This window comes from Spodoptera frugiperda, chromosome 15, assembly GCF_023101765.2.
Source record: "Spodoptera frugiperda isolate SF20-4 chromosome 15, AGI-APGP_CSIRO_Sfru_2.0, whole genome shotgun sequence".
Classification (NCBI taxonomy): Eukaryota; Metazoa; Arthropoda; class Insecta; order Lepidoptera; family Noctuidae; genus Spodoptera; species Spodoptera frugiperda.
The window spans coordinates 12,600,982-12,626,664 of NC_064226.1; the positions used below are offsets into that span (position 1 = coordinate 12,600,982).

The 25,683-nt window shown below is 36.8% G+C and overlaps 3 protein-coding genes across 8 annotated transcripts; 1 reads left to right on the forward strand and 2 right to left on the reverse strand.

Annotated features, from left to right (window-relative positions):
• The first annotated feature begins 905 nt into the window (after positions 1–905).
• On the forward strand, positions 906–14,385 carry LOC118272018 (FERM domain-containing protein 5). Of its 6 annotated transcripts, none has more exons than XM_035588313.2 (12): positions 906–1,192; positions 1,264–1,368; positions 2,304–2,346; positions 2,647–2,823; positions 5,660–5,760; positions 7,023–7,169; positions 7,736–7,888; positions 9,219–9,307; positions 10,291–10,426; positions 11,006–11,096; positions 11,624–11,785; positions 11,996–14,385. In XM_035588313.2, the coding sequence occupies exons 1-12, from the start codon at positions 1,109–1,111 to the stop codon at positions 12,328–12,330; spliced, it is 1,623 nt and encodes a 540-aa protein (XP_035444206.2). In that variant the 5' UTR covers positions 906–1,108; the 3' UTR covers positions 12,331–14,385. The 6 variants fall into 6 exon arrangements, with proteins under 6 accessions (XP_035444206.2, XP_035444215.2, XP_035444232.2 ...); XM_035588322.2 differs by having other exon boundaries at positions 907–1,192; positions 11,009–11,096; XM_035588339.2 differs by having other exon boundaries at positions 908–1,192; positions 11,006–11,087.
• On the reverse strand, positions 14,382–16,593 carry LOC118272058 (STE20/SPS1-related proline-alanine-rich protein kinase). Its single transcript, XM_035588365.2, has one exon. The coding sequence runs from the start codon at positions 16,591–16,593 to the stop codon at positions 15,127–15,129; it is 1,467 nt and encodes a 488-aa protein (XP_035444258.1). The 3' UTR covers positions 14,382–15,126.
• On the reverse strand, positions 14,382–18,967 carry LOC118272065 (acyl-coenzyme A diphosphatase NUDT19). The gene is made up of 5 exons (XM_035588377.2): positions 18,619–18,967; positions 17,684–17,831; positions 17,382–17,579; positions 16,993–17,188; positions 14,382–16,917 (listed from the first exon to the last, which is right to left on the reverse strand). The coding sequence occupies exons 1-5, from the start codon at positions 18,930–18,932 to the stop codon at positions 16,709–16,711; spliced, it is 1,065 nt and encodes a 354-aa protein (XP_035444270.2). The 5' UTR covers positions 18,933–18,967; the 3' UTR covers positions 14,382–16,708.
• Positions 18,968–25,683: the final 6,716 nt, after the last annotated feature.

The window sequence follows — 25,683 nt, forward strand, 5'->3', positions numbered from 1 at the left end:
TTCATACACATAACGCACAATAAGTGGACTTAATGCCGCATTTTCTACCAATCAGACCTAACAACAAGCTTAAGACGTAAACAAGGACATTCGACATCTGCCAGGATTCTGTGATGTCCCTAGCGATTTCATGAAATCCCTGATAATATATTTAGTTGAGATAAATTTTATTGCAATATGGTTTCTGTTTCACCAGATAATACCGAATTTGTGTTTTATAATACCATTTTTGTTGGAAACTTTTTTAAATGTGGTAACTTCATGAGTATCACGGATATGACGTGTGTAGGCGCTTGTTCGTTCGGAAATCAATAATGACAAATATATCATCGCTGGCAACCCGGAACACTTAATGTAGTCACTTAGGTTTAGTCCTTAGTGAAACAAATTTAGTTAATCTTATTGATTAACTTTGCAAAACATTAAATTAATCCTTTTAACATAACATAATATATAATATGGTTAGCTGTGTAGAACCATAGTCCGTTCCCTAATTAATTCGTTAGTAACAAAATTGTATTTTATTTTCATTACTCACACTCAAAATTTGAGTGAGCCCAATATTTAATATTGGGCATATTATATTAAAATGTGCTCTAGTTTCAAGTAGATTGCAAGATGTGACGTACTTAATTTAGTTCATATTCAGCATTATTGAATTCAGTATTGAAATGAAAATCGAGCTTATTGCGAATTTGCCATACATCCAAAATTCTTTAGTAATAACTTTCATTAATAAAGGAAATAAATTATACTGTAAAATACTGTGTACTGCACTGTAAGTAGAACTATTCTCAGGTTTATACCTATTTTAATTTCGGTATTTGAACACCTTCTGAAACTGAACTTTGTAAATTTGAAATACCTATCTACCTACTAGGCTACTACTGAACGTCGGAATTTATGAAATGTCAAATTTTCTCATCCCCGCACCGCACAGTCCGCACCCCACTGAGTTTCCCGTGTTGAAATCGAAACGAAACAAATGAAAATTTGAATGAACTCATGTATGGAAATAAAATTAAGCCAGCCATGCGTTAATAAAATAAAATGCTTAATTAATAATAATATTTAATCGTGATATTGTTCTAAATATATAGTTGGCAGCATGTTCAAAAGTCGCGGAGATATTGTTTATAAATGTACAGTGAGGCTTTTAGAAGATACAGAGATATTAGAATGTGAATTTCACGTGAGTATTTAGTAAATAATTAATGACTTGTAGCCAGTACGAATCCTTAATGAGCGGTTGTCGTTTTTCAGCCAAGTTACAAGGGCAAATTCTTGTTGGAGCATGTATGTCAACAGTTAAATCTCACTGAGACTGATTATTTCGGACTGCGATATGTGGACGCTGGTGGTCAAAGGGTAAGTAATATAATGCACAATATTCGTCTGAATAACAACTCGATTTGACCTTCACTGACTATGATAAGAACATTAAATAATTAATTGAGGCCTAACTGTTTCATTGGAATTGCCTACTTCACTGCTTAAAAAATACATGCAACAACTGTAAAAAAAATACACAGACCAAAGATTTGTGTCATGGACATTTGCTGAACATATAAAGAGGTTTTAACCAGCTCTGGCATATTTTTTAAAAATGGAACAAACTACTTTTTAGTGTTATGTTTTCAAAATACAGTTTTAAGCTAGATGAAAATTATGTGTCCCACAGATGGCACACTAAATAAATAAACACACATATCTATACATTTCTTGGACCTTTAAAGGCAGAAGTATACATTATACAATTTAATATTACAACAGCATTTAAGAAAAAAAGAAACCAGATTAGAGCTAGTCAGCTACAAACAGCAATTCATCACTTTATATTCAAGTTTACCAACTAAGTCAATAGCCAGTTCATCAAAAATACAGTTGGAAGGTGTCCAACTGGAAGGAGTTACTATTTTATTAGTAGCTATTCTGAACTTTTCAGACACAAATCTATTATGTACAATCCATTTGATATAAACATACATACATACATAATGTCACACCAGTCTCCCATGGGGGTAGGCAGAGACAATGGAACACCAATTGCTACGAATCTTACATACCTATTTCGCTTCATCAACAGTCATCAGTCTTTTCATGGCATGCTCATGGGTTAGGGTCCTTTTAATTTGCAATTATAGATGATGGAAAATATGAAGTTACTGAAATATAAATAAAACTTAAAGCAATAATAAATTACAGTCCTATTTATTTATTTACTCTACTAACACTTATTGAGTACCTACATTAACTAGCTCTAATTTTAGTGTATAGTACCTAATATTATTTTTTCTTTTCAGCATTGGCTGCATATGGCAAAATTAATATTGAAACAAGTTAAAGGTATGTATTTTTAAGCCAGAAAATGTCTATTTATCAGCCCTTTTTCATCCAGACATAGGCTTATCAATTAACACACAACCATGTTCAATCATGAGCCTTTAAAAATAATAGAGTAATATTTCTTTATAGTAAAGCATAATTAAGTATTGATAAGTGTAACATGTTCCCTCTTATTTGACACCTTATAATCCCCAAAATAGAGGTACTCTCATATACAATGTAACACCATCTTTATCACCAGTTATTTAACACTCCATGGTCATGTAGAAATCACATTTTCAAATACCATCCTTGTTGCAGATGCCTCGCCAATTCTATTTAGTTTCCGAGTGAAGTTCTACCCGCCAAATCCTCTACTGCTAAAAGAAGATGTGACTAGGTTCCAGATATATTTGCAGCTGAAAAGAGACTTGCTACATGGCAGGTTATACTGCACGGCTAACGAGGCAGCTATGTTGGGAGCACTAATTATACAAAGTAAGTTTTTTGTTAATAATCTTAAGGTATTTGTAGATTGTGTATAAAACAGGTTAACATAAAAAAATGTGTCGAGGTTTGGTTCCTGTACCCTTAGTAAGAGTTTGTTGTACGTGTAAAGTAATCGAAACGAAAGTACGTTTGGCGGTCTGACTGGTTGCTTTATTCGAGCTGGTCCATCAGATCTAAGGGTACTGAGACAATGAGATGATAAAACAGTTATATTAGGTTCAGTGATTTATGGCACTCAAATAGGAATAAAATAAAATGTATGCAACATTGTTAAAGACTGTTTGGGCAAGTACTAAATAAACTGCTTAACCTTAACTTCTTTCATAATTTCTTCTGTAATCTTTAATCAATTACTATTTACTATTATCTACATATTTACGTGGAAAATAATTCTCTATCTAATATTATTATACCTGTAACAATAATCGTCTTTCTAGTAGATCTAGAAAAAAAAATTACAAGGAAGAATTACCTACCACATGGTCAAAACCACGTGTTCAGGAAATATTTTTTTAAACGCCGACTACCTATAGATAGGAGTTTCTAAGTGCTTGAATTATGCTAATTCAGAGTTGCGTCAATGTCGGCGGAAATTCTGATTGGAATACGAAATGATTAAACCCTCTTTTTATATACTTTTAACCAATTAGATTTGTATCCTAAGTACTGACTTAGGACCATTCATGATCAGTTCTAAGAAAAGAGAATTGAAAGATTGCCGTTTTCAGTTGAACTGATTTTCATAATTTGGTAGATAATTATAGCTATCGACATTGAAAAATCTGTCCAAAGTATAAGGAGTTCTAAGAGAGTTTACTTAAAACTTAATTTTATGTGATAAGTAGAGTATCACTAACAAGAAATTATCAGTTATCTGTAGGCAGATCTAAAGTAGTTATGTGAATAGTTTGCACTTCGACATTGATAAGACGTATGTTTTTTTTTATAAGTAGTTAACAGTACCTATAACAGTGTGGTTGGTCGCTATGGGCCTTTGGTAACGTGATAAGTCGACAGGAAATGTTCGAAATTATTAGCTTGTTTGTTACATTTTAAAAGCACAATGCTCTATTTGTGCTACAATTTTATTTCTTTCGTCTTTCATTTATTTACTTTTTGTTCTTTTCCTTTTTTTAATGCTTTATTGATTTTAAACGTGGTGACCACGTGGTTTCATGTTCCGTAGTTGATAAGTCGATAGGTCCTATTTATTTGATTGATTTCTAGTTGGAATCTAACTTATATGTTATATGTGTCCTATCCCTGAAGGGATAAATTAATACTGTATACAGAATATCTAATTTTCGTCAGTTATTTCCTATTCTCCTTTAAATTCTTGCCTGTCTGAGCACAGGACTAAGGGCCCGTATCACTATGTCTGAATTATATGGAAAATATGAGAATAGAATATATAATTTAATTATGTCCGAGTACCTATATGGTACATATTGAGTTCATATGTCAAACTATCAGTTATTTAAATTAATAGCAACTTAAATAGACAAATAAATAATGTTCTTAAATAACCCCTACGTCTTCACGCCTTTGAAAAACACACGTGTCATTACTTAATTCATAAGGAAAAAAATGTATGAGGTGTTTGTTAGTGTGAATTAGACATTGAACTACACTTGAATCATTGATGATACGAGTAGTGCATCTATATAAAGTAGGCGACTACTTGTATCGCAGACATTGTAGTCTAATTGAAATTGATTAGAACCGCTATGGAAAATTATTATTGTATGAGAAATAAGTTTTTAAACTGGCATGGTCACTAGCACTAACATTAGAACTTAAGACGGAAACTTAAAGACTAATGTTATTCTAATGTTATTGTATGAAAAATTTTGCTACGTTGTATACCATGGTTTAGATTACAACGATAGACAAGAAGAAGATTATAAAGATTGATCCAGAGCTGCGGACTACCTAGCGGGTTTACCGGGGCTCCGGCTCGAAAAGCAGGTGTAAGAACGGGGTGGTTTTTAGTCATTAAGAGTCTGACACTCCCTCTCGCCTCGCCCAAGGTGGGAGAAGTCATTGGATGATTTTACCCGTTTACAAAAAGGAAAAAGATTATAAAGATTATTTAAGATAAACATAGTAATCCCACAGTAACAAGGGATGACAATAGGATAAATAAATATTTGTTCTACTCGTGGAACTACTCAATAGATATACGAGCAGTAATACATCAGACTAAGCCAGCTACCGCTTTTGTTTGCACAACGGCGACATTGAATATGACGTCGTCGACGGTTGTTTACTTTGTGCCTCTACATAAGAGGGCTTGCCATAATCTACACGCTTGCTAGACAAGTTCAAGATCATTGTTTAAAAGTTTCAGGTTTACTAGAGAGTATTGTAGCCCAGTCTCGCACAAATAACTATCTGTTTATCAATTCATAATTATAATAAACTAGCAAACCCGGCGAACTCCGTTTCACCACCAATGATTAACCCCGTTTTCCTGCTTTTCTCTTGAATTTTTTCTAGAATCTTCTTTGCTATAAATCTCACGGAGCCCGAGACCTTTAAAACGAATGCAAAACCGTGGAAATCAGTTCGTGTGTTCTGGAGTTATAGCGTCAGGAAGGAAAACCCGACTTATTTTTATATTATAGACTAGCTTCTGCCAGCAGCTTCGCCCACGTTCTCGTGGGATAAAATGTATCCTATCACCCAAGTCAGCTCATACACTGTCTAAATACCAAATTTCATCAAAATCCGTTCAGTAGTATCAGCGTGATTGACGGATAAACAAACTTTCACATTTATAATATTAGGTAGTGTGATTAATAAATATTTTTCTTTTCCACAGTCGAGCTAGGCGACTACGATCCTAACATCCACGTGGGCAACTATGTTACGGAGATGAGGCTGCTACTCAGACAAACGGATACCATTGAAGCTAGGATACAGGTAATTAATGAAATAGCTGTTCCATTCAGCAAATCTTTGGCTCAAAGTGCCTAATGATAATAGAGGAAACAATATTAATTTTATTTATAGTTTTGAGTGAAAGATAGGCATTAGATATATTATATGTTTTGTATGTATGTCTAGTAAATAAGATGTAGAATGGTACTAAGGAACTACAAACTTGTATAAGTTACTAATTATTCTAATGATCGACTAAATTCATTAAGATTTTGGATATAGGTAGTTCCTATCGTATGATATAGATGTACTTATACCACGTTATCGTTCTAATTTCTAGCCAAATAAAGCGAAATAAGTCTTTATTATACAGCGAAAAAGTACAGGAAGAGAAATCGACAGTGATAATGATGTTTTAATCTTATCAATTAGAAAACGTCACAAGTTCAGTACACGAGGGGCCAAAGTTGACTTTGTTTGTATAACAAACTCACAATGTTGTACACTTGTGCAATAATAATAATAAACTCACACATGACACATACTAGCCACGCGTGTAGCTAATTATTATGGCTTATGAACAGACTAAACATTAAACAAACTATATAAGAATTTATAGATTTATGAATGAATGTATTATTTTCAAACACAGCTGTTACCTACAGTTTATAGTACACTAACCACCGTCCTTAGAGTAATTTTTGCAGCATTTATTGGTAAAGCAGCCCTTAGCAATTGTTTTCGGAACAAAATCGTTACTAAGGAATAGTTTAAGTAATCATTAAATGTCTCTAAAGTAGGTATATCACTATCCATCTCCATTACTATCTATGAAGAATTTGTTTTCAAAAATATGAATAAACCAAAACCGTTTCACCTGGAATTTTACCAACCAGCTAATAGTGGGCACTGAATCTTAATCTAATTAGACTGAGTATCAGCATTTTTTACAGGGCTAGGTATATTTTAAATCTAAAGAAATAAAAAATGAATAACTGAAAGTAAATAGTTTTATGTAGTCTATCATTGTTAGTTTTGACGTTTCAAAGGTGCCTAATGTAGGATTAATTGAAATACATAAATGCTTTGACATTGTATTTAGTACGTTTAAAAAAAATGATTTTATTGTTTCTCAAACATTGTCATGCATACACAAAATTGAGACGTCCCCAGTAAGTTATAAAAATACTTGTGATGGGGTCGCCTCGCAACTTCCCTCACTTACTTGCTAATTTTACAATGTTTAATAGAGTCCAGTAAGTTTATAGTATTCACAAAAAATAACTACCATGTTCTCAATCTAGGAGTTACATAGAGAACCAGTAGAAGGTACTCCGGGCGGCAGCGGCGGCGTCAAGGGCATGTCGACGCAGGAGGCGGAGCGCACGTTCGTGAAGATCGCCTGCCAACTCGACACGTACGGCGTCGATCCCCATCCTGTCAAGGTTTGGGTATATGTGTGCCCTTCTATATTCCTACTTATTATTCTTTTACTTATTTTTTTTTGTAGTGTAAGTACTTTTGTAGTTTAGTTTTGTGATTTGTGTAAAGACAACTAGATTCAAAAGTAATTTATTCCATAGAATGGATGGTTGATGCAGTGTTTGCTCCGCAACATGTCATGGGTTCGAATCAGATAGAATAATTCTTCTAATAACGTTCTTTCTTGTTATGAACGTAATAAGCGCAAACTGCTTGAAAAACTAAACTATACAAAAAGTCCATGTTGCTGCACCACTTGTTGTGGGTTCGATTCCCTCACGGAACAATCCCAAACAGGGTTAAAAACTAATGTTTTTAAACGCACCCACTGCACAGGAGAAAAACATAGTTGTAACTTATTGATATATGTATATTAATTATGAATATTGACTTACTTATCAAAAATCTGCAAGATACATTAGTTCACAAATTTTACCTATTTCCAATTCACTTCTTTCCTTTATTCTATGTAAACTGTCTCTATACTTACTTGGCAATAAAACACCATAATTTAAATGTAATTCTCCTTGCACAGGACCACAGAGGTAACCAGCTGTACCTGGGCATCAACCACAGCGGGATCCTGACGTTCCAGGGCAGTCGGAAGACGCACCACTTCAAGTGGTCCGAGGTGCACAAGATTAACTTCGAGGGACGCATGTTTATTGTACATCTTAATTACCCAGAGGTACGTAAGGAGAATTACAAAGTTTTCTATATTATGTTAATTACCCTGAAGTTAGGAGAATTACAAAGTTTACTATATGTTTGTTTTATCATGAAGAAATGGATACAGTTTTTGTAGTATAGACTTAATAACTAGCCTTTCGTCTTTGTGTTTAAAACCTTTGGACCATTGGTCAAAACTGTCCAAAAAATTATCAGATTTTAAGATTGATAGACTGACACAAAACATTTATTTTTAAAATATTATGTAAGAATCGCGAAATCCGCTACAGTACCAATATGCATCATTTTTATTGCATTAGGAATTTAAGGGTTGTTGGGGAATCGGGGATTAGGAAGATTGGGAAGGGAGGAATTGGGCCTCCGGTAACCTCATTCACACAACGAAACACAACGCAAACGTTGTTTCACGTCAGTTTTCTATGTGGTATCACGCTGGTCCGTCCTAAATTTATTACATTTATTCCTGCGAAACCGTTACTATCCTAAATCTAACTATTATTACCAATTTTTGCAAATAACCGTTGCATTACAAGGTCATTTTAAACAAGTATTTTATGCAACTGCATAGCCCCATTTAGTATAAAAATCTGGACGTTAAAGAAACAACAAAAGCCGATATGTCGAATTCAAATAAACTCAATAAAAGGGTCAGTACAAAGCTTACATCTGCTTCACAACCTTGAATTTTAATCACAGATTATGGGAGTCTGAAGATTTAATAATATAACAGGATAGGGTACTTATGTACCAGTATAAAATGACCTCTATTGAGATGAAACTCTTTGTTAAAATACACGTGTCGACAGTAATATAATGGTGTATTGAATAGCTTTACAATTCCGTTATTTCCCCCTAGTTTTGACTGGTCAATCAAATTTGAATAACTGGCTCATCGTGCTACTCTTGAAAATAGATTTTGAACTTTATTATAATAGTGTGTATAGTTTCTTTTTGAATACCTACTTAATGTTTGATCTTATTATGGAATAGAATTTTGAAAAGCATGAATATAAAGAGCAGAGCGCTTTAGTACGAGTTTGTCTTGTAGTTTGAGATCGAAATGTTACCGCGTTTGGTGCTCTGATTGATCCTCCCTAACGAACCAACCAATCAGAGTGCTAAACGAGGCATCGTTTGAAAACTCGTATAAGGCATTCAGTACGTGTACCTAGAAGGACCAAAGAGAAATTTTAGCTACAAAATAAATAATGATATTAATGGTTTTCCAGTCGCAAATCTGCTGGAAGATTCCTTTACGTATATGCAGTACCTATAATATACCTCATACTATGGATATATTATGTAAGAATTGGTTTAATGAATTTCAGAAGAAGCATACAGTGGGTTTCAAATGTCCGAACGGTCCCGCCTGCCGCCACGTGTGGTGCTGTGCCATCGAACAAATGCTGTTTTTTACGTGAGTATTAAAGTGGAGCACGTTTTTTACTAAAGCATTTTTTGCAATGAGTAAATAGAATAGAGTAGTTTTTATAGAAATAGTTGTTGTATGAGTCAATGACCGGACATGAACTTATAATGTTATAAGTTCTGTTGGTTGCAAATAAAAGTGCTTTTCCACCAAAGATGTGCTATGCTACGTTGCTATAGAATTGGCTTCCACAAATCATATTCATTCGTATAAATAGCTTAACAATGGTGGAAACGGATTCAGCTAAGCTGTATTATTTATATGGAAAGCTGCATGCTAAGGATGGCTATTTATACATTGCGTACTCGAGCTGCGCATCTTTGTCGCACAGCTACATAGCTTAGTGTCGGTGGAAACGGTCACATAAGTTTCACAGCTTAGTTATTATATCTTTGTAGCGTAGCTATATAGCATATCTCTGGTGGATAAGCAACCTTATCCATATTACCGTATTTTTAGGGGTGTAGATAAAAGTATAACGTGTTTAGTCATAACAAGTGTTTACTTCTTTCCAAAATCTAGATGTTACCTACTTGTCGCGATACTATATGATTTTTCACATGACATCCACTAATTTCTATAAGACTGAAATCTAAGCTCTGTAGGGAAAGGTATTTATTGCCTAAAACTTCAGGTTATGTTAGTTTACCATGTTAGAAATAAATCCGTACCATGTTAGATTTTATTAATAAAATATTCCATGTTGTATTAACTTACATACATACGTATATCAAGTAACTAATCCCCGAAGGGGTAGGCAGAGGTGCACATTATGGCACGTAGTGCCACTGTGTACACCCACATTTCACAATTTATGTTGTAAGTCCCATGTAATAGGTGGTGAGCCTATTACCATATACCGGGCACATTTCCAGACTCCGTGCTACCAGTGAGAACTTTTCGAAAGACCGAAGAAAGCCCAGTAATACTTTGATTGTATTAACTTTATGTAAATAATCATGTTTGTCTAGGTTACCGTCATCATCGGACGCGTGTGTCTACTCCGGCGGTGGCCTGTTCTCGTGGGGCACCAAGTTCAAGTACGTCGGACGCACCGAGAGGGAAATACTCGAGAGGGACGGACTACTCGCGCCTAGGGATACTCAGGTATACTCTATACTCAGCCATTGTCACACTATTATATGAGACTAGCAAACCTGGGGAACTCCGTTTCGCCATCAATGATATTGTCTGTTTTTCCGGGTCTCTGAAGATTTTCTTATTTTTTCTTTGCTATAAGCCTCACGGAGCCCGAGGCCTTTCCAACGAATACAAAACCGTAGAAATCGGTTCGTGCGTCTGGAGTTATAGCGTCAGGAAGGAAAACCCGACTTATTTTTATACTATAGATTATCCTAAAGTACTTAAAATAAATTAATATTAAATTGCATAAAAGTCTAGCATCTTCGATCGACTATACTTTGCAAAGAAAAAGTAGAATTCCATGATTAGGTAGCGTAGTTCTCACAACCTATTTTCTTGTTATGAACTTAATCAGCGCAAACTGATCGAAACATCAAGCTAAACTAAAGAATAGGACAAAAAATCTAGCCTACATTAGATCCAACATCAAGTTGAACAAAAATATATCGAAACTAAAAATAAATGTGAAAGGTCTAGGAAAAATTCTAATTTGCCTTTATCCTAAGCTAAGTAAGACTGCTATAGGAAGTCCCTTTATTTCAGAAGGAGGGTTCTAGTACAGGCGGTAAGAGGAAAGCGTCGAGTGTGCCCGCTACCCCGTCCACACCGATGACGGGAGACTTCGGTATTTATCGTACATATCTATTTTATCACAATTACTTACTATAATGTAGCAACGTAGACATACCCTGCCCCATATACCCGGCCTATAATTCCGCACTTACATAGTTTAGAGTTTATGAATACGACATTTTACTTGAAAGAGACATAAAGGCAAAACTTTTGAAACTGGTAATTGAAAGATGAACTTTTTATAACGTTTTAAAATCATTGCAGCTTGTTTTTGCTGTTATAATTCTGTAATCATACGCATTACGCTTCGTTCGTGATTTAAATTTACTCAAATTAAATCAAACTTTTATATTTGGTTATAATGGAGCATGTCTGCTCATAAGCAACATTTTCATTTGGGTCTTGAAGACATCTAGGTTATACCTATTAGGAAACACAGACTCTGGCAAAGAATTCCACTCCTTAGCAGTTCGCACAATAATCTTTGGCATCCAAATCCAAGACGATATTATCGCTAGTATTAAAATGTCGTATACATAGACTTCAAGACATATTACTCTTTCTCAAAATATCCCTCTCAACATGCAGGTTACAGTAGTCTCCCGCGGTCGACACACAGCGCTCCGCTAGAGGAGAGTGGGGCCGACGAGACATGTAACGGAGCCTGTCTACTCAGTGGGCCTGCTGTGGACATCGCACTAGCTTGCACCGACCATCTACGGACTGTCCAGGAGGAGGTCAAACCACCTGGTACGTTCTAGACAAGTATTTTGGTGTAATAATAAAAAAAAAATAACAAAAGGGCGATTAGATATTCAATAATAGATAGATAAGTTTTGTGATTAATTCTCGGTTCAAAGTACTAATTGTGTTAAACTCACATCATATTTAAAAACTCCGAACATCAAAACGATCTTTAGAGTATCTATGAATCTATGTAAACATAACTTTGTTTTACAGCGATTCCTTCAGAGTACAGTTTGCGCGACTCATTCGAGCACTCATCGTCGGAGTCAGGAGTGACGTCAGGGGGTTTGGTGCCGGGAGGGAGCGCGGAGCCGGGCTGGCGGGCGGGCGGGGGCGCGGGGTGGCGCGCGCTGAGCGCGGTGCGGGCGTTCGCGGCGTGCTTCCTGGTCGTGTGGCTGGCGCTGGCGCTGCTGGCGCTGCTGCTGTTCGAGACGGAGCTGGCGGGGCTGCACGGCCTGCGCCGCGCGCCCGAGCTCGTGGCGCTGCGCCGCCACTACTACACGCCACTCAAGCACTACTTCAAGCGCAAGGTCGTCGACCTCTTCTGATTCTCACTCCACCCTCCACTACACGAGTGTCAAATTTTACAGCCACGTTACTTTATAGGGGTAGGGTCGGTCCCCCACACGTACTCAGCTTCAGCCAAATAATCTGTAAATACATTTCAAACTTTCTGAACATTTTCACGAAATTCTTATTTATTTATTTTTATCTACAAATCTAATCTGTCCATAGTTATTTATGTTGATGTATGTGTGTGGGGGACGAGTCAACGAGTCTTATTTGTACAAAATGTCTGCGTACCTAGACGTAAGTCACCGCTATACGCTTTCTTATAGTACAATTACTTTGTAAGCTATCACTAGTTTCTCGCACGGCACAAGGATTTGTGAGGATTTCTACGTTCCTAATTATTTTTCATACACGGGCCTACTGCTTCGATCGGCCTTACAAACATACTCAGGCGGACGACACGACGTCCACACTCAAGTGATTAGATCTGTTACTATACATTTATAAAACTCTGCTTACAATCTGCGATAAATGAATCTCATAATTTTATACAACAATATTCACGTACATTCCACGTAATAATTTAGTCTTCCAAAAGTATTGTTTGTAGTGATTCGAATAATTATTTTTATATTACCTATTTAATTAATGTTTAAGTATTCGCGCACAAATTTTATTTTTTTAGATGTGCCATAATGTTATATTTTTAAACCTAGTCATAAAAGAACTGGTTCTATACTTTTTGCACAATTATTGATAAGTTATGTTGTGTACATGTTTTGTTGGGGACACATTGGTTATTTATTGATTACGACACGATTCAATGTTGTTATTGCCTTACTAGAGTGAGTGTGTTACTGCCGTACTCAGTGCCATTTAATGCTTACTTAAACTATTTCTTAGTAACGATTTTGTATCGAAAAACAATTGCTAAGGACTGGGTTAAATAACCATTGAATGACTCTGAGTACGGTGGTTAGAGTAAGTACTTAATTAGACGCTTAATTTTGCCTAGTCACTATGTATGTAAATGATTCTCGGACGTTAATATTATTAGCACTAGTTCTTAAGCAACACGACAATTGTAAATCAAAGCGATTTGATACTAACGACTGTGTGATGACCACAACAACATTCAATTTACTTATGAAGCTTTTTTTAAAACTACTTCATCACTTTTACGGCATTGTTCTAAAAAGTAATAAGACTTATTACTTTTGCAGATCAATTTTTTTCTTATAAATATGAACTCGTATCTAGATTTCCAAAGAATTCTCTAGCTATAATTTGTTTATTGATTGTGATCTGCTCCAACTCGCTGGAATTAAGCCAAGACATGCTGTTATTGCTATTTTCATGTACCGAAATGTTTACATAATTCTCTATATACTACAATTACATCAACTTTCTTCAATGTCAATGGTTGTTGTGATCAACGCAAGTACAACGAATTGGATAATACGATAAAATAATTTGATACAACTAAAACCATTTGGTATTGAAATGACGAACCTGCTACATCACATCACATCGCTTGATCATTATTTATTGAAATTGTCAATTAAAAATTACTAAATAATCTGTCAAACAAGTATCGACTGCTTCGCATTTAATTAGAATAACTTGTACAAATGACAGAAACATTTCCGTTGTGGTAGTGTAGTGTATCGTAGCCGGTAAACTAGAACGTTTTATTTTCTTTGTGGACCAACATGCTATGGAGTTAAGTTTGAATGTACCTAAATACTTATTTTTATACCGTTATTGCTTTTTCAACTCTTATTACGCTTAGAATTAAGATCTCTTTATAATGTTATAAACAGGAATGAAAGTTGGTAATGTCTTGGAATGTTCTAGATGGTTTATTTCGACAATGTTTAGATGCCAAACTGAGTTTTTACAGATACGGACTTGCTCCACTGGGTGCACTGAGCGAGCAATGTCTGTGACAGTGGAAGCAGAATGCCAGTACCTACCACGTCGTCAACTTGTTATAAATAATGTAATTGTAGTCTAAGAACAAACATAGCTTTTAGTTAACATTTTTGGAAAATCATAGAGGTTTTAATAAAACATCCTGCCGAAATCGATTTCATCTTTTATTATTAAAATACTTCCAAAATAAGCAACAAACAAATAACAATGTAAAAAGAACATTCTATGGTGCTATATAGACCTGCTATTTAAATTAACACTGTAATGATTTATTATATGCAATTTTATATCACTGTCGACTTACAGTATACGATTTTTATTTAATCCATTCATATTTCATAAATATGGCACTTGGAAGTTGTTATAAAGTAATAAGAATTACAGTAATAGGTAGCTTTTTATTATAAACAAGTATAATTTATGCTAGAAGTGCTAACTTACATGTTGGATGTATTCATTCTATTTGCGCAATCTATCAGGTCATACATTGTCATCCTTGGTATAGCTTGCAATATTTGCGAATGTGGGCCCGAGTTAATCGATTACAGTGTTGGAAAGCAGCAAAATTGACACGGTACGATCACAAAAAATACTCTTATAAATTCAGATTCACCCTTATAATCATAATGTAAAATATACATTCATTTGAGCTACGCGGCGATAGTTTTCGTATACAGACGACTCGATGCGCACTGCGCAGAGCACGGCCCGGAGGCAGCGGGGAGTACATTGACGCGCCGAGCTACGACACGTCGCCGCGCCTCGGGGCCATCGGTCCACAAAAATCACCACCGCATAAACGGTATACAACTAATATAATTCCATATCCACCCATAAAATACGTAGGAGGTCCTAAGCATAGATAATATATTATATAGTCGGGTCGGCGGCACCGGTCAGTCCACAATGGAAATCTGCGCGAAGCCGATGAGGCTCTGCTCGTCCTCGGGCTCGGGCGGCGCCGAGTTGAGGCGGAAGGTGAGCGAGCGCGGCGCGGTGGCGCCGGCCGCCGGGAACAGGAAGTCGTCCACCAGCCGCTGCAGCTGGCGCGCCGTCACGTCGGCGTCGCGCGCGTCCAGCAGCCCCGCGCCCACCAGCTCCGTGGCGATGCCGTCCGCAGAGTCCTTGCCCGCCGCGAACTCGAAGCGAATGTCGTTGAGTTCGTTTCGCGCGTTGCGCATGCGCAGCACGAGGTTGATGAGTGGCGCCTGTCGCGCGTCGGGTGCGCCGGCCGAGCCGATGGTGAAGGCGGCGCGGTCGTCGTCGCTGTCCGAGCTGTCGGCGCGCTCCAGCGTGTTCATGGGCCGGTCCCGCGCCGCGTCGTCCTCGTCGTCGTCCTCCTCCTCGCTCTCCCACACCCACTCTCCGGTCTCCATGCGATGCAGACGCCCCGACGCGCCGGGCTGCCTTCGACTGGCCTTGTGTACACGTGTCTCCATGCTGGGTCCGATTGTCACCAGAGTGGACACTAGATACTTGCGATCGCGCGCCTTCTTAAAGAACGAGTGCTTTAACAGTTCGGTAGCCGTCGGTCGTTTTGCAGGGTCTTTCTGCAGACACTCGAATATCATTTTCCTGAACGTTTTACCGTACGCCTTGTACTGGTCCTTCTCTTCGGCGCCAGTGTCGAGCGTGGGCGGATCGTTTTGTAGGGTAAGCATGAGTACCTTCATGGGCGGATACTTGTGATATGGTGCAGTGCCAGTAGCCATTTCTATAGCTGTAATTCCGAATGACCAAATATCGGCTTTGAAATCATAGCCGTGGTTTTGCTCCATCACTTCAGGCGCCATCCAGCACGGCGTGCCTACGAACGTGTGCCTAACCTTTTGTCGTGAGAGATCCCGGCCGGTTGCAAGCCACGCAGATACACCAAAATCTGCGATCTGGACGATACCGTCATCACCAAGTAAAATGTTACCAGCTTTAATATCTCTGTGTATCTGTCCATTCTGGTGGAAGTACTCTAGTCCCTTAAGCACTTCTTTGAGTACGGTGGCGATGGTGGCCTCGTCGAAGACACCATGTTTGCAGTTAGATATCCTCATTTTATGTTTGATAATGTCGAGCAAGCTGCCGCCCTCGAGCAGTCGGAGCACGAGCCACAGCTCCTCTTTAACCACGAAGCTGGTGTAGTAGGTGACGACGTTCTCGTGGTTGCAGCTGGACATGGCTTGGATCTCCTTGAGGAGCTCGTCCATGGACGTGTTCCACTTCTCGAGGTTGATGCGCTTGATGGCGCACTTCTCGTTGCGCGGGCGGCAGTAGGCGGCGTGCACTACGGCGGTGGCGCCGACGCCGATGACGTCCAGGAGCTCGTAGTCGTCCTGGCTGTTGGGCCACGTGTGCCCGGAGCCCGCCATTGTTACTGTCTAATGTACCTACACCTTGTGATTTAGCACTAGAACCAATACCTGTTCTTATTATATTGCTAATAAGGCCAAGTTTAAGGCATGAACTGGAATTACAAATTGTATTTTAAGCTGTAGTAAAACCTTTATAGGCTTTGTTCTCCATTTCAATGTGATGTTCTGGTTTGTAATTCTGAATAACTAAGCATCTACTGTTTTTCTTAGATTCAATTCTATGAACTGATTTAGAAGATTCTCTTAACTCTAATATAGTTTGGTCTATATATTTAGTTGTATTGTCGTTGTAGTCTACACTTGAAGGGTATAAGTCATCACCTGTGGAGGAAAACAAACTGTAAGTATGGAGTGGTATTAATAAAATAAGCAAGAGCCAAATGAAGAAATATTTACCAGGTAATGCAAACAATACGCCATCCTTAGCTTTTACAACAAATGGATATGACAAGTGAGTACCATGACCACTCCTCTCACAGGCAAATGTGATTAGCTCTTCAATATCCTTCACATGGGACAGTCGGAGCAATTCATAAACCTGTGGCGGTTGCAATTTCCTTTCACTATTTAAAACTTCTTGAGGAGGGAGCCACTGAAAACAATACAGATACATTAATTAGCATTATATGTAAAATTTTGAAGAATACAGTTGTACTGGCATTCATTAATTAGTTTTACACATGCAAGACAGAATGTTAATGAAGTCTGACGTTAGACAATCAATTACAGACTAATGACAGAAGATTGAAACAAATAAAGAGATAAATAATCTATTACGTATTTACCTCTACTTCAACCACTTCGGAGGAGCTCCTAAGATATTCAGGTTTATTTTTTATTGCAGCAATGAAGAATGCAGTGTCAAACCTCTTGGGGAGTGTGATGGGAGTGAGCCAGTTGCTCCAATAGTACAAGGACCAAATATCCGGGTAGCACTGGTGCTCTTCACACAGGGTGATCAAGTCCTCAGGGTTTTTGCTTACCTGAAAACATAGTCATTTAAGTTGGTGAAAAGTGTCAGTAAGTAATGCATGGATTACTAGGAAAACCAAGAGCAATATTTCATGAATATCTTGTAATATCTCACCCGATTTTGCCAATGTTTTAGATCAACACCTTCTATGACATTTGCATATAGATTATCATCTCTACTCTCCTTCCTATCCCGACTGCAGATCAAGAGACCCAGTTCCTCAAATGTTTCTCTAATTGCCGTTATTCTCAGCTGTAGATGTCTATAACAATTAAAATATTTCATGTTTTACATACATAGTCACCAACATTGGCCATACAATCAAATATACTGGGGTCTATAGCTTTTCATCAAAGTATTTGTATTGTCAATATGATAAATTGGCCATAATAGAACATAATACTATGAGAAATGTATTGGAGGCCAATGTGTTTAGCAAGTACATGAGTATGAGTAAATGACTATATATTTATTATGTTGTATCTATGTGTATGTTGGTACATTGAGAGTTGGCTCAATTAGGAATCAAATGTCTTGTCTTTATTTAATTGTGGTTTGTTCTGCTTGTGGTTTGTACAGCATAAAAATATATTTGAAGGCTACAATCGAGGCAGAACGATGATACAAGAAATAAGATCTATCAACTATTAAGATTTTTCCATTATACTATACAATGACAACTAATTTGGAGCATTTTATATCTAAATACAGTAATCCAAACAGCCAAATGTTCAAATTTTAGTTTTAATTATATAGCTCATTTTGCATAACCAGTATCTAATTAATGCATAAATTATGTACAAAAGAATATAAAAACAACTGTTAGAAAGTATGAATTCTATTAGAGATAGTGTAATAAGTCAGCAGCTAGCAGTATGCAATGTAAACAAGAGTTAGGTAACATACATAAAAATGATTGCAGCAGCACTTCACTTGGTACTAAATATAATGTGATACACAAGTGTACAAGCATTAATGTTTACTGTCGTTATCACTTGTATGTGACTGACGAAAACGTCAGCCGAGATGTCAAGGTCCACAAATTTTACCTTTGTATGGGATTGTTTTTGAAGATCTCCGAAGTTATGGTGTTGGGGCGGTGAAATACTTCGAAATCTTTATTCGAGTAGCCGAAGGACCTGAACAAGTCCCACCAGCGGCTGCTTCCGTCCACGGACTCGGTGACTCCGCCGGGAAACACCACGCTGTTGGCAAACGTACCCTTACTCGTTCGAGTCTGTAACAATATGTCGTAATTAACATTGCCACGATCTTCAGCGCGCGATAACACTTCGCTATTCCGCTTTGTGAGCACTATTAACGAAGCAGAGTCACGCCAACTTTTTCCAATAATATTTTTCATGACTGATTTTCAAGTGACAAACAGCTAGCAAGAAAGTTTAAAATACAAGGTCGACTTACGCGTTCTACGTTACGAGGAAACTATGAATGATAATCAAGTTGTTGTCTCTTATCGGCTGTGATAAATTGTTTTGCGACAGCACAAAATGGAATTATAAATACAAAAATAGCACAAAATTGACATTCACCGCAATCACATTTTTTTTCTGTGTCAGACCAAAATCTAGTGTTGCTATTTCATTTAAGTAATATCATAATATTTTAAATATTCGAAATTATGTTTTATTATATACATTCATTAATAAAAGTTGGTTTTCAAGTTTCGTATTCGTTTTATTTCGTATTTCGATATTTGTTTTATCAGATCACAGACAAACAATCATATATCCAGCTTAATATTTGTATTGTATTTTCAGAATCTTACTAATACTTTTATTTATAAGTTTTGAATAAGAATCGATTTATACAGATTTAGTTTTATATTCAGAATCGAGTTGTTGGCATCACTGTAGATCGTGGAACGTCACTACCAGTTGCTAGTTTTTTATCGAATTTGGATATAAGGCTTTTGAGTATATAACTACGTTCCTTTTAATTTAATATTTTATAAATGAAATATTCTTAACCAAATAAATAACAGTAGAAGCGATTAGTAAGAGATAACGATTTTTTAATAATGTCGCTTGTCAACGTTATTACCCTGCGAGTAAAATAAAAATCGTGGCTGAGATGCACGAAGTGCTTCGTATGACGAACTGCCTGCATCGCTTGAACACCTAAGCATATCTTGTAATAATGATCAAGTTCTTTTATTAAAATTACTAGCTTTCCGATCATTTTAGTTTCTAGAACAGAGGCAGTAATCTTTTAGGACATGTGATTGTTGCCAATATAGCATTGTGTAGGTAGGTATGTATATGTTTACTTTAATTTCCTTCCTCCTTTTTTATTATTATTTTCATTATATACTTTCCTATTGCCTTTCCATTCTATTTCTATTAATATTTTAGTTTTAAACATAGGAAATCACCAGTTAAGATTTCATTTTCGATGATTCATTTTCCTTCCTCGGAGGTAGATGACGTCAGGTGGAAAACTTCCAGGGCTGCGAAGAACCGCAAAGGTTACCCTGGCTTCGTTTGAGATTTGCCTTATAGTGGGACGATCATGGCTGAAATCTAAATCTACAGGTAACTTCGTTAAATTTAAACAATTTGAGGATAACACAATAAAATGTTCTGTGCGGGAATCGGAACCGCGACACATTGCGTAGCAGCATATGATATATTTACCGAGCTAATTCATCTAACTGTGTAGGTACTACTTATAAAAAGCTAAGTATGTGTACTTTGTTAAACATAATTATTAAGGGCCGGCAAAACTACAGTTTATTTACTTGTAGGTTAATGTGCATATTGTGTCTGTTCCCCCATTAAGGAAAACATAAGCGTGATGTTATGTCATAATGTCATGTATCGTTGGCTAACGATAATGACACCTTATCAATACCTGCCATCGAAATGACTTAACTTGGAAATGGGTCACGCTCTAGTTTAGTAAATTAACTAAGTTTAAATGTTGATTTTCGATAAAAATATTAGTAGTAGTTAGGTAATGTACCTAAATAGAGGAGGCAATAAAATCAGGAACATTACAAGTTTCACAAATATTACACTGGTTAACGTTTATTTTCTGTACCTAGGTCGCAGCCTAGGTATTATGTACTGTTATAGTGGTGGGTAAAGAAGGTAATCAATGGTTTTATAGTGGGTTCTGTTCGTATATGTCTTAAAAAACTACTTATAACACTAAAAGTACGGTATTTTTTGAGGGGGAAAATCCAATGACTGTACGGTTGGTGCGGTGGCTGGGCAATTGGCTGCCGCGGGTTCCATTCCCGCACAAAACAACTCTTTGTGTGATCCTCAAATTGTTGTCGGGTCTGCGTGTCATGTGTATGTGAACTTGTATGTTTGTAAACGTACCCACGATACAGGAGTAAATCTTATTGTGGGGCAACGTTTTTTTAAAAGAAAATATGTTTCTACACCAAAAACAGATTATATTTTGTAGAAGAAAATGCATTCAACGCTTGCATCAAACTGAATAGGTACCTACTTAATATTGAAGAGGAAATTTTAAAAGAAGCCTGAAAACTTTTAAACGGAAGCTCTCGGGCTGTCAGCTTAAAGCTGAGATAAAATAGGGTTTTCTTTAATAATAATACGAGTGAAAAGCTTTGGAAAAATTGTGAAAGGAATTACTTACAGTTTTATTTAGCTATGGAAGTGAAGCTTTGTGTTATTTTAAAGTGCGACAGCTCTTTCTACGTCTTCTGTGCTTTTGTTACATAGAAAAGGGTTTTTTGTTCCCAAAAGGGCAGGCAGGGATGTAATCAGTATATAGTTAAAGGAGTATTTATTTATATTATATTAATAAGAGTATTTATTTTATGTCATGGTATTGGCGTTTCGGGTGTCCATTGCTATCCGTCCATAAGGTGATCCGTCTGTTAATTTACCGGTTATATCATAAAAAAGAGAAGCCTATTATAATCTCTACGTTTGATAGGCGATCAGGTTCATCAGACAGCGTTACTGTTTGGTCACTGTTAGCCTATGATCAGATGGCCGATATGATCAGGCCGTCTAGGACGCGTAGGCTATAGACTGAATAAAATGCATGTAGTTGTTGCACGCGTAATCAAAAAGCGCGCTTAACGCTTGCCATGTGAACACGGGCTTAAAAGTGCAGTCCCATTTTTAAGGGGCCAAAATTATCCAATGACTTCTCTCGCCAGGCCAAGGCGAGAGGGAGTGTCAGACTCTTACTGACTAAAAACCACCCTGTTCCTACTTCTGCTTGTTGAGCCGGTGGCCCTGGTAAACCCGAAGTGCAGTCCCTTAGTTTTCTCTTACAAGACAAATGTGTTACAATAATGGCTTATACATAATAATATATCGGTTCGCAGGATCACAATATATGTATAAGGACGTGTGAGTCGCGCCTAACCAGCCGTGTGCTTTCATTCAATATGACAGTGAACGCGAATGGGATTTTCAGGAGAATAACCACATGACATTAGATACAACAAAATGTATCAAAAAGCTGTGTATTTTCTCTGAGTCAATGGGTAAAGATTTGTATCGTCACGTCTTTTATGCATGGCACATAATGCCACTGTACAATGTACACTCACTTTTCACCATTTGTATTATAAATACCATGTAAGTGAGCCTATTGCCATATACTGGGCACAATTTCAGACTACTGAGAAATTTTCGAAAAACCGAAAAAAGCCCAGTAATACTTCGCCCGACCCGGGAATTGAACCTGAGACTCCTTGCCCGGCAGTTGCACTTAACCAAGTTGACCACTCGACCAACGAGGCAGTCGGTATAAGTAGTATTTTTTAGAGAATATAATCCATAGTCTTTTGCCTTATACTTACACTAGCTTTTGCCCGCGACTTCGTCCGCGTGGTTGGTGGTCAAAATTAAAACGCCTTCTACCCTTTTTATTCGCTATAAGCCTATGTTCTTTCGTTCCCCATTAAGTGTCTAAATACAAAGTTTCACTGTTACAACTTTAAAAATGACGAATTTTCACATTCATCCCCTATTTTTACCAACTCTCCCCTATGTTACAGCTTTAAAAATGGCGAATTTCCATATGATCATTCATCCCCTATTTTTACCCACTCTCCCCTATGTTACAGCTTTAAAAATGGCTAATTTCCATATGACCATTCATCCCCTATTTACCCACTCTCCTATTTTTTTGCAATAAAAAGTAGTCTATGTTGTTTATTCTATCTCTGCACCAAATTTTATCAAAAATGTTCGGTTTACTGGTTTAGGCGTAACGGCGTAAGCGTAACAGACAGACAGACAGAGTTACTTTCGCATTTATAATATTAAATATGAGCCGCGCGGGTACCTTACTCATAGATCTAAACACCCCTCTCCCGCACGCGCACCCCTGGCCTTGGCGACGTCCACTTCGCAACGGGCCGTGCAGCAGAAATCCTAATATTTTAATTTGACCACAACTTCAAAACCAAACGTCCAAATTTAATCATTCAAAGACCAAATATTATCAACATAAACTGTACTTATTGATGAAATAATTTATTTTGATAAGGATTAATAGCATGAGTAAAATAAACGCGTTTAAATGTAGTACAAAAAAAAAACAAGATTTTTAAATAAAAATGTGGTTGTTGTGCCTCACTCGACATAGATAGGTATAGTGTGTCGCGGACTTTTTTGTAGATATTTATAAGATCTACAATTAATTATAACATTTTATGGTTCTATCTTTTGTAGTTTAGGCAGCGTACGCAAAATAAGTAACTTCTTTGGTTGATTTTTTCAGTTTGTGTCCGAAAAATCCAAATATCTCACGGAACCCTATTTTTTTCCAAAATAAAATATAGCCTATGTTACTCGTGGATAATGTAGCTTTCGAATGGTGAAAGAATTTTTAAAATCGGTCCAGTAGTTTTTGAGCCTATTCGTTACAACCAAACAAACAAACAAAGTTTTCCTCTTTATAATATTTAATTAGTGTAGATTAGTCATGAAAAATAAGATACTTGTAGATCTATCTCAAAATATCTACTATCTTATAAATAGAAACATGACAAATGTCGATCTTGATAGTACATTGGCTATGTCAGTTCATCAATCAGCTGGAATTGGGTTCCCAATGTTACAGCGGGTGACCAAGCGAGAGGAGAATTCCAATCACGACCTGTAATTGACAATTTGCAAATAGGAAGGTCCAATTAGAATACCTAGGGACCTACACTTGAGGAACTTAATACATGTGAGTAGTAACCGTTTACCTATATGTTTAATTCAGTTATAATAGATAGATCAGATACCTTAGTGGTATTTAGTACTTCGTAATAGTTTTGTTACCAAACCTTTTGAAATACCAATTGAAACTTCTCCTAGGCGCAATCCGGGAATTAGGTAGATGACTAATTTTTATTGTAGATTATTCTAAAATATTAGACACGTACTTTTAGGGTTCCGTAACCAAATACAATCCAAAAAACGAAACCCTTATAGATTCGCCATGTCTGTCTGTTCGTCTGCCTGTATGTCACAGCCATTTATTTATTTTCTAACGGGAACAAATACTTTCGCAGATAATTATATCCATTTGTAGTATCGCGTGACGTCATATCTTCAGATAGGTTATATACATAGAAATGACGTATTTGCTTCTACTCCTAAACATTGATTCGTTTTATCTAAGTATTGTTATCTTATATGACAAAATAAAAAAAATACGTGTCTAATATTATTTCATTACCTAACCGACGGACTAAATAGATTTTTAATTTTCACACCCCGTCATCATCCCTATTGTAATCGAAACGTTTTATTTGGGACTCCCAGTTGATCAATGTTTCTTATCAGCCGAAATACGTCCACAGCTGAACAAAGATATCCCTCTTGAGAAGGGTGTTTGCTATAATCTCCACACTTGGCCAAGAGTGGCTTATGGATCACATTTGGTTCCAATTATCCAACGACTCAATATATCTATACACACACACACAACGTCACGCCTTTTATCCCCGAAGGGGTAGGCAGAGGTGCACATTACGGCACGTAATGCCGCTATACAATGTACATCCACTTTTCACCATTTTGTGTTAAAGTCCCATGTAATAGGGGGTGAGCCTATTGCCATATCCTGGACACAATTCCAGACTCCGTGCTACCACTGAGAAATTTTTCGAAAATCCGAAAAAAGCCCAGTAATACTTTGCCCGACCCGGGAATCGAACCCGAGACCCCTTGTTCGGCAGTCGCACTTGCGACCACTCGACATATCCATACAAACAATATAAAAATTGTTACAAATGCACGTCATTTGTAATTTTACAGATTTACAGTCACGCTTTTTATCCGATGGTAGGTAAACAAAAACAGAACACATTTTTGGCCATTCCGTTATTCCATTAGGCTTGTGTCTGTATACCATAAGCCGAAAATCCGTTCGTTATCCTGGTAGCTGGTATCCAGGAATTCGGAATATTTCAGAAAATGCGAGCAGCGGTCATTATTTTATACAATTATCGAAGCTTTAAATTATAAAAAAATACGACTATCAATTTTGCAATTTCATGGTTAACAATTCCTTTTAATAAAATGCTCCAATAATTTCATATTCAATAATGATGAATTGGAAAACAACATCAAAGGGAAATGCAACGCTTTGTTCACAGAAAATATTATACCCTCAGTTATGCGGTCACTCATTTACATTTTAATGAGTATAATATGAGTAAATACTCATAAATGGATCGGTATTCAAATTGTTACTCCATTTATTTAGCTATAAAGTTCAAATTCGCTTCGTGATACAAACGTCCTATCATGAGCAGATTATATGCCATATTTCTGTATTCATGGTATGAAAGGATTTTATTGATGTTTAAAATATGGCTGTATGCAGGTAATTTCAATTTAATTCAGGTTTCTATGTTATGTGAGGTCGTTGCTGGCATTCAATCTTTATTATTTTTCCGTGTAAAGTAATCTGTAAGGACATTGTACGTAGTAGGTGCAAATGAGGAAAATATGTGATTGGAAAATTTTAATTATTACCTCTTTACTGTTTCCTCAATAAATCTCACCATGAGCAAGTCAAAGGTTTTGTGTGTAACTCCTTACATCGCTCTCAATTTAATGCTGTGTCCACATCAGTTTGGCACATGTTAATGGTGAGGA